At 34.9% G+C, this 9,372-nt stretch overlaps 1 protein-coding gene across 1 annotated transcript; it reads left to right on the forward strand.

Annotated features, from left to right (window-relative positions):
• The first annotated feature begins 5,641 nt into the window (after positions 1-5,641).
• On the forward strand, positions 5,642-8,865 carry LOC149065739 (chymotrypsin inhibitor-like). The gene is made up of 2 exons (XM_089253582.1): positions 5,642-5,731; positions 8,634-8,865. Exons 1-2 carry the CDS (start codon positions 5,674-5,676, stop codon positions 8,813-8,815), a joined length of 240 nt encoding a protein of 79 aa, XP_089109708.1. The 5' UTR covers positions 5,642-5,673; the 3' UTR covers positions 8,816-8,865.
• Positions 8,866-9,372: the final 507 nt, after the last annotated feature.

The raw sequence follows: 9,372 nt of genomic DNA on the forward strand, positions 1-9,372 counted from the left end.
CGTTGTAGCATTTTTTTTGTGATAATTATGGCCATTTAAAATTAACCATAATTATTATAGTCTGCTCTAGCAACCCTAACGATCAAAGGAATTTGAATATCGATATCTTAGTGATCCATATATATAGGGATCGACATATAGGGGACAGCCAAAGCCCAGCGAAAGTCCAAAATTCGGACATTGGCCGGATCAGTTCGCGAACTGGCTGAAGGCTGAATTCAGGCTTTGGCAGTAACATATATATATATTATGCGAAAGTAACTGACTCCATGGTATTTGATTGCGCATGAAAATTTATATACAAGGTGATTCTAAATTCATGGGACAAACTTTAAAAGGTAATATATAAAGCACCCCTCAACAAACATTTTTGATCATAGAATGTATGATTGAATCGTAACAGCAAAGGCGGTAGAGGATGTTTTTAGAGATTGCTCAATAGCACTTCACCAAAAGCAAATATATTTTTCCGACGGATTTGCTGGGATATATGATCTCAACCATTCGAGGGTACATATGCACCTTTAGATTGGATTTGAGTTTGTTTTTTATTGGTGCAAGGACCATCAAAGTCATTCTGCGCCTAACAATGACTAAGCGGTATAATGACTTGTAGGATTTGCGTTACCGGGTTGCATCATGAGAAGGCCTACCACATTACAATACCCTGCACCCTCTAATGGTTGATTGCACTTATTGCAGCAAATCCGTCAGAAAACTATGATACAGTAGACTCTCCCTAATCCAGATCAAGGCTCATATCAGATCAAAGTGTGCCGGATTACTGGAAGTTAGTTGAAAAAGCCCATTTGAATAATACAGTAGACGCCGCTTATCACAATCAAGGATATTATCATCATTCAGATATTGTTATGACTTTTGCAAAGTACGGCAGACCAATATCATAACATGGGAAAAAATTCGTTTATAGTCATCAGAATTTCGGTTTATGTTATCTTTTTTTCCGTCAGGAGTTTTTTTGCGTATTTTGACGATCAGGTTGAATCAGACTTTCTTTGACAAATTTTCGCTACCAACCAGAAAGACTATGTAGAAAGTCAGAAGGTGAAACCTTTAATTGTCGATAATCGTTTCCATAATCGGTTCACAATTAGGGCAGTAGAAGCCGCTGTAATCCATGCATGAAGTTACATTTTCCATGGCCCCTCTATAGTGGAGACAAATGTAAATGTAAAAACAAAAGAACCTTCCTTCATTTCTTACAAAAGCCCCTTCCTTCAGTCAAGATCAGTTTCTTTCAGTAGTTCAGATTCACTCACAGTTACTCGGACGATAGACTTTCTCTGGTTATCTATGGAACTTACCATACATTAAAAAAATTATCAGAATTCGTAAAATCAATAATTATCAAATTCAATGATTTCATTCAGACTCCTCATATATAATGGCAGAATAATAATAATAAACTCAGAATTTTAGCTTAAAGTAAAAATATCTTGTTTTAAAACAATATGGAAAAGAAAAACCGAGGAGTCCCGTTTGTGTGTGTGTGATCAAAGTGGAGGTATGGTAATCGTATTTGTTTTTGGAGGTCTCTCGGATATAGTTATCATTCGGTTATAGTTGTCAGGAAACCGGAGTCCTGGGTTGTGATCACATTAAGCGATGTGTACTGTATAAACTTTGGTGCACAGACATGCAGTGGCACGTTTTCCTCTTCGGCGAAGGAAAAACTCCGGATTACTGGACGGGCCGGATTATCGAGAGGGTGAAGCGTTGCTGTGCATTCTCTAAAAACACCCTCTACCGCCTTTGCTATTGCGATTCGACCGCACATTCTGTGACCAAAAATGCTTGTTTAGGTGCCTTATATTACCTCTTAAAGTTTGTCCTATGAATTTAGAATCACCGCGTATTTTTTAAAACAATAAATTTATTTTTTTAATTGAATAGAAATTTAGCCGTTTGTTCATTTTAAACTAGAATTTTCCTTATTTAAGTAGAATTTATTAGTTTCAAATGATTTACGACAGAAGCCTCGTACCCACAAGCAAATTAAAATTTGAAAAAAAAATTGAATATTTCGGTAAAGAAATTAAAATATCGAAAGAAAATACCTTTTACATGCTATTTTAATCAATTTCTGTTAATTCAAATGCTTTTCGGAGGTAAGTAATTCAAAACTAGCCGGGAGAAAATTTTTGTGCCCCTCATTAAGCGTTTTGTGTCCCTTTCAGAGGTCGATCCTGCGTACACCCCTGACAAAAATATTGGATTAAAAAGTAATTTAGTGGATCCCGCTTATAACGTTTTTTAAAAAATCCGTCGCTAAACATTGTAGGCGGGAAAACGTTTTAAATGGGAAATACCGATTGGTAAGAGTTGGGACCATGAAAATGAGTTGTACGAAGCTGGAAAACGTTCTAAATGGGAACATTGTAAGCGGGATCTACTGTATGTCACTGCACTTAGCATCCCGATCGATAGATCGAATCTCAGGTTATTGGTTTTTGCAATTGTCTTAAAACTATCACGAAGTACAGATGACTGGATACTAAGCGAAGATGATTGGAAAGAAAAGACACATTCCTTTTGTGGGGAATCGAACCACCAACCTCGCGCTTTCCGGGCTACATTTCTTTCCAATAAGCTTCGCTTGGCATCCAGTCATCTGTACTTCGTATAATTAGCGGAGAGGTTCATCGTAGGTTTTTCAACAACTGGCTGTTGCGAAGATATATTTTGGAAAGAGAGAAAATCCAACTGCTCCTGCGGGGAATCGAACCCACGTCCTTTCACTTTCCGGGTGAACGCACTAGCGTACAGAGGCACCGAATCTCTCGATCTTTCCTTGGAGCTCGTGTACACTGAAAGGGACCGTACATGGACGGCCGGACCAGACTCAGGCCAAGCTCACAACTGCTGACGCTGCCACCAGATGGCGACTTATACAAGGATGACGTCATCCTTGCAACAGCCAGTTGTTGAAAAACCTTCGTATGGTAGCGGAGAGTGACGTCATCCTTGTATAGAGGTTCATCGTTTCGTTCTATGTCGCCATCTGGAGGCTAATTCGGGTTACTAGCTGTTTCTGAGTTAGGCTATTACGCAGTCCCGTTCAGCCCAAAGGAACAGTGTTCTTAGGAAAGCAAATGTCTGTACTCTGTAGCTTGATGGTAGAGCACGCGCTCGGAAAGTGCGACATTCCCAACAGAGGGGAATGTCACTTTTCCTTCCAATAATCTTCGCTTGGCTTCCTTCGAATAATCTGTTTAGTCCAGTCATCTGTACTTCGTATAATTAGCGGAGAGGTTCATCGTTTCGTTCTGTAGGTATCAATCTATTTAGTCCGCACGTGAGCATAAAATGTAGGTCATACCAAATAAATGTATGTTATCAAACTGCTCTCTGGGTATATCAGACTGAAGTCTCGATGCATATTGTGCATGGAATTAGCTTTAGATAAGATATGCATATGTAAATGAGACACACCTCCAAGATAGAAAAACACGTGAATATTCTCTAGGTGATTTAGTTATCAATTTTGTTTTGAATAAAACAGAAGATATCTCAGGAGTATGAAAAACCCTCTTATTATCATTTTAGCAAACAGCGTAACATAAAAGACAGTGATAAAGCTCAGCATTTATCATGTTATCTATAAGAAACACTTGAATGAAATACACAGAATTACTCCCTTGTGTACTAAAATAAAAAAACACCATAAATTAACCTTTAGCCGGCCAAAAATTCAGATTCGGTTCTGTTTTCACAATTCTTTTCTTAATTGCTTTATTATCTGATTCTCTAGTTTAGAGATATCAATCAAAAAATTTATGAAAAAAAATTCCTATAAATTTTTTAGACTTGTTCATGTTTATAGAACCAACATTGAAATTTAAAAAAAAAATTAAATTTTGTTCTTTCTCAAAAATATGTGACCTAAGGGGGTCTTCTACCTTTTAAAATAGTGAGGAACGATGCTCTAGTAGAAATATTACTAAAAATATTATTTAACCATTGATTTATTTCGAATTTGATACATATATTTTTAATAGTATATGCTAAGCTACTACAATGCTTTACATATATCTTCAATACTTTTTGTTTTTGCAAATTTTAAAAATAAACACACCCCGTGCACCCATGATAGAATAGCATGATATTAATGTGATTGAATAAAACTTGATTCAAAATAAAGGAAACTATTCAATTCATAAAATAACGAAGACTTTAGATCCATTTAATAAATAGTTAGGTTATTGAAAAATTTTTTTAGTTTCAAAATTTAAAATTGAATTTTAAATAAGATGTGGAGTCAACGTTCTCAATCTTTTTCATCATTTTATGACATGGACAGTTTTCTTTACTTTGAATTAATTGTATTCAATTACAGTGAAACCTCGCTACAACGATACTCAATATAACGATAAATCCCTCTACAATGATATTTTTTCATATCTTGTTTGGAATTAATTACCTATAGTCTAATGTTAAACTCATCTCGATACAACGGTACCATTTACTACGATAAATTTCTCTACAAAGTTATTTTTTGAGATTTCGAAAGTGCTCTACAACGATATTTTTTTATATTTCGCTCAAAATTGCCTCCAAATATATTTTTAAATTTCTCATCAGTTTTTGTACCTTCGAGGGTGTTTAACAACGTCGGTATTTCGTTTCGCACTATCTACCCTTCGAAAGTAGTTAATGAAGTTGCAGTGAAGCTACTTTTTTATGTAGTACACAAGTGTTGCGTGGTGAATTACTTTACGGGTTAAACCTGTACTAACTGAATTTTATTCATCACCTAATCAGTTAGAATCTTTTCCTGAAAATTTGCTATATTTATAAGAATGCTAATATTTATAAATGCATTTTATAGGAGTACTAACAACACCAATTCAGAAAGATGCCGACAACAGCATTAACTTGGCGGCGCTTGATGATATAATATTTCCTCTCCATATAACGATAACCCCTCTAAAACGATATTTTCTGCGAGGTCCACAGAGTATCGTTGTATCGAGGTTTCATTGTACATTGATGTCATGCTATTTCATCATGCGCATAAGGTGTTAATAATGCCTTTCTTTGAAAATTTGCAAAAAATCAAGTATTTCAGATAAGCATTTTTTTACACTAGTATAAGATAGCATATGCAATCGAATACACGTGTACCAAATTTGAAGTAAATGAAGGATTAAATAATATTCTCAATTATATTTCTACTAGAGCATAGTTTTTCACCATTTAAAAGGTAGGAGACCCCTTAAATATTTAAATTTATGACATAAGTGCTGAAAGGAATTTAATTTTTGTTTTTGAAATTGAGTTTGGAATCTCAGACATTCAGGAAAAAAAAGTGATTTCATAAACGAAAAATATATTTTTTTCTTCTAATTATTAAAACCGATGTTCCCAATCGGAGACAAAATGTCAAAAAAGATGAAAAAACACCAATCCAGATGCGAATTGTGAAAATTATCTACTCGTATTGAGTAAAGATAACGCATTTTGCAAGAAACCGTTAACGATATGTTTCAGAAATGAAATAAAGCTTAAGCAACTGCTTCACATAATCGCTGATCGAACGGCGTCGATATCGTGAGACAATGTACAGGTGTCATTTTCGAATAAATATAGAGTTCACCAAGCTCAGCCACTGAATTGCAGTTCTAGCTGTCCAGTTATCAAAGCCATTTCACCATGAAATACTTCGTAGTAGCTCTTTTGGCCGCAATGGTTGTCCTTGCAGCTGCAGCCCGTAAGTCTTTGAAGCAGTTCTTGTAATTAGTAATAGTTTCCGACGCTTGTTTTAATTGAATGATTAAGTTTGTTGACAAAACCGGAGTAGCGTAATACAGCAGCATAGTGTAATGCATTGAACGTGGTTATTGTCTTAACTCTATCATCGGCATTGACGAGATATCTCGCTTTTTCAAAATAATTTTACTTTAGAAATGCCAAGCAAAGATATTTTGTAAAGCTGATTCCTTTTATCTAATTTGCATTGAATCGTTTGATGAACATATTTTCCCATCCTCTTACTTTGCATCTGCTGAAAATTGGAAAAAAGCTTAGGCTACTCTACAAAAAAAGATATGGCATTTTATAGGGGGTGTTTAGTGATTTCTGCTATCCCTTTTTGACCCTGGTGCTACAAATGTGTGGGTTGCTTTTTCTCACTGTACAATTTTTTTCTTTTGAATTCAGGGACTTTAGCTCTGATTTAAATGATTGTGTGGGTTTTGAGTTAGAAAGATGGTGAATATGAACTTTGGGGGGCTCTCGTCAGAGGGCAGCACTTAAACTTTCATGTGGTTTTTAAGATGGCTTCCAAGAGAAAGTGCTTCTGGGAAAAGTGTGATTTATTACATAAAATTTAGCAATAAAATTCTGAAAAAAATTGTATGCTAAGATGAATATATCCTGCATCATCTTTGCTGAAAAAATTTCGGCGAAGGGAATTACTTCTTGCAAGACTTTCTTCACTTTCTTCGCCGCCTGGCAGTCGAGTGGTTAGGGAACTAGCTTCTCACTGTGCAGGTCTGGGTTCGAATCCCGGTTCGGGCATGGATGTTTATTAACACTAACAAATTCCCTGGACGGATCATGCTGATCCTTTGGGAATACGTGAGGATCACATTATTATTAAAAAAAAAAAGAAGATTTACACACAGAGAGAGAAAACTGGATGTTGTGAAGATATATATTTTTTGAGATGTTGATTTTTTTAAGGAAGGAAAAAAACGCATTACTGCTTCTACCGGGAATCGAGCCCGGGTCCCTCGCTTGCCGGACGAGTGCTCTCACCACTAAGCTACAGAGAAGACAGTGATTTCCCTTCATTGGAGCGTAGAGATTTTCCTTCCTTAAAAAATCAACGTGTCTAATATCTTAATAACATCCAGTTTTCTGTAAATCTTGCATTAACAAGTGGAGAGCGACATCATGTCATATATGAATTACTTCTTCCCAAAAAGAAAGTGAAAAACTCGGGGGGGAAAAAAAAAGATTAGCCGATATTTATGTTTTAATGCATTTTTTGAGTATCAAAAATGCAGAAAAACATTTTGAAAATTTGAAAAATGTTTGGGTCTGAAAGGGATATACTGTTTGGGGGGGGGGATTGAACATATATTCAGCATCCGCTATCATAAGCATAGATAGTGCATCACTTTTTATGATCAATGTTCTACCAGATATGTTGTTTTTTTTAAACTGATTTATCAGCATATTCGGAATAAATATTTATCAGATCATTTCAAAGGTGATATACGATATTCTTAATAGCCCTCAGCTTCAGTGGGAGGTAAGCCCAGTAGTGAAGAGCATACGTTTCGCAAGAGGAGATACGACTATCGATCCCACTACATCTTCAAACATTTGGGTTTCCAAGAATCCGGAATGGGAGGAGTTATAAAGATAATCACGGAATCGAAGCTTTTCCTAAACGGAAGCCCATCTTTAGAACATTTGCACTTTATATTTTAATGTGGTTTGTAGTAACTTTAATGTATAAATCTCCGCTAAGTTCTTCGTGATCTTCCCCATTGTTTTCTTTTCCATCATTCGAATTTAAATATACATATTTACGTAAATTTCGAGAAAGTTCTGTCTCGTGACTTTCGGAATTTCATAAAATTTTGAGTGTTTTCTCGTAGTTCTTATCAGAACACTATGTAGCTAAATAACAAGACAGAGAGAGTTTTCTTATTATTTTCTCTATATATCTTTTATTTCTGAAAATGCACTGCGTGTGGTTAGTTCATTCTGTCGCAAAGCTGTCATTTTCATGCTGATTAAACCGGAGCATTTTGCGACTGATTCTAACTGCTAGATAGATGTATTTATGTCTGGGCAATAATTGGAATTTAGATCCCTAAAAATATTTCACATTTTACAATTTATGATAAATTCAAAAATCATTGATTTATAAAAAAAGTATTTAATTTTTTCAAGTTTTTAAATTTTAAATAATATTGAGTCGTCAATGAAATTTCAATATTTTGCCTCATTCGATGAATTAATCAGTTTTCTTCATTTTTAATGATATTTTATTCAATTGCATTCATGTCGTGCTATTTTATCATGCGAGCAAGGTGTTGACAATAACAATTTTCTTTATGTTTGAAAATTTGCAAAAAAATAAATATTGGAGATATGTAAAATATTATGTTAACATATAGCATAGCACATACAATCTCAAAATTCGAAATAAATCAATGATAAATAATATTTTAAAAATTTTTCTACTGCAGCACAGTTTTTGAGGCTTTTGACCATGTCGAAAGGTATGGGACTCCTTAGAAAGAAGGGTTGTGTTTCAAACATTCAGGTTGTCATTCAGCTATGTGTTTATCATCCATCAACATGATGGAAAATTGATTTGCAAAAAGCGTGTAGGTATATCAGCTAATGATTAGAACTTACTAACATTGATTCAGGCAGCACGTTATGCAACATATCCGCGAATTGTCGTTGCGTTTGATGGGCACACTGAATAGCTGTACAGGCCTGGTATATACCTACGCATTATTCTTTCTTCTCGTTTTTTAATCGCGACTAACATTTATGGGAATTAAGGTAATGTAGTGAGATTTTGTAAGATTTTTTGTGTACTATAAAATGTAAGTAAAAATTATTTGTGTTTTAATTTTGTTTAGCCGAGTGCGACTCGAACAAGGGTGAAGTATTTAAGAGTTGTGGCACAGCCTGTCCTGATACCTGCGACAACTACAGGGTCCAGAGGCCATGCACTCTTCAGTGTGTGGTTGGATGCTTCTGCCCAAGTGGAACCGTCAGGAGAGTATCTGATCACCATTGCGTCAAGCCTGAAGAATGCTAAGCAGCTCATGTATATGCATTTGTAATAAAACGTGTCTTTAGATTCGTTTATATTTTTGTCGGTATGCTTTCCCGTTTACGTTCGTTGCAATTTTTTATTCTTTTATTACTAGTTAATTTTTTTTCCTTTTAAATGATGAAGGTCTTCGAAATAAACAATAACTTCACAAGCAATCTACACCAACCATATCATTAATAATATTGAAGAGCTTTGTACTATTATCGCTAGAAAAAAAAAATCAATGAATATTTACTGATAAACTGAAAACGTAGTCAAAGTGTTGGAAATTAGATTTATTGTTCATTTTCAGTAAAAGGTTTCAAAGAGAAAATTTCTATGTACATGAAGGAAAAAATTTTTCCGAGTTCAAAAACTCGCAACTGTACACAGGAAATTGAATACAATCAAAGGCTCATATGGTATAGTAACAAGTGATGTTTCTACACCGTTTCAAGCTGGAATTACGACAGAAAGATAAAACCAGGTATCACAAAAGGTTTAGTTGAATAATAATAATGATGAAACAATATAATTAAACATTGTATAGCGACGTTATT

This window comes from Pholcus phalangioides, unplaced genomic scaffold (assembly GCF_987345545.1).
Source record: "Pholcus phalangioides strain wild (caught in Gottingen) unplaced genomic scaffold, Ppha-v1.0 ptg000039l_1, whole genome shotgun sequence".
Lineage (NCBI taxonomy): Eukaryota > Metazoa > Arthropoda > Arachnida > Araneae > Pholcidae > Pholcus > Pholcus phalangioides.

Bases quoted from the DNA above. Each gene is read 5' to 3' on its own strand.
- LOC149065739 (XM_089253582.1), top strand. From the start codon at position 5,674: ATGAAATACTTCGTAGTAGCTCTTTTGGCCGCAATGGTTGTCCTTGCA. The intron at 5,732-8,633 runs GTAAGTCTTTGA...AATTTTGTTTAG, and splicing joins TGTCCTTGCAGCTGCAGCCC to CCGAGTGCGACTCGAACAAG.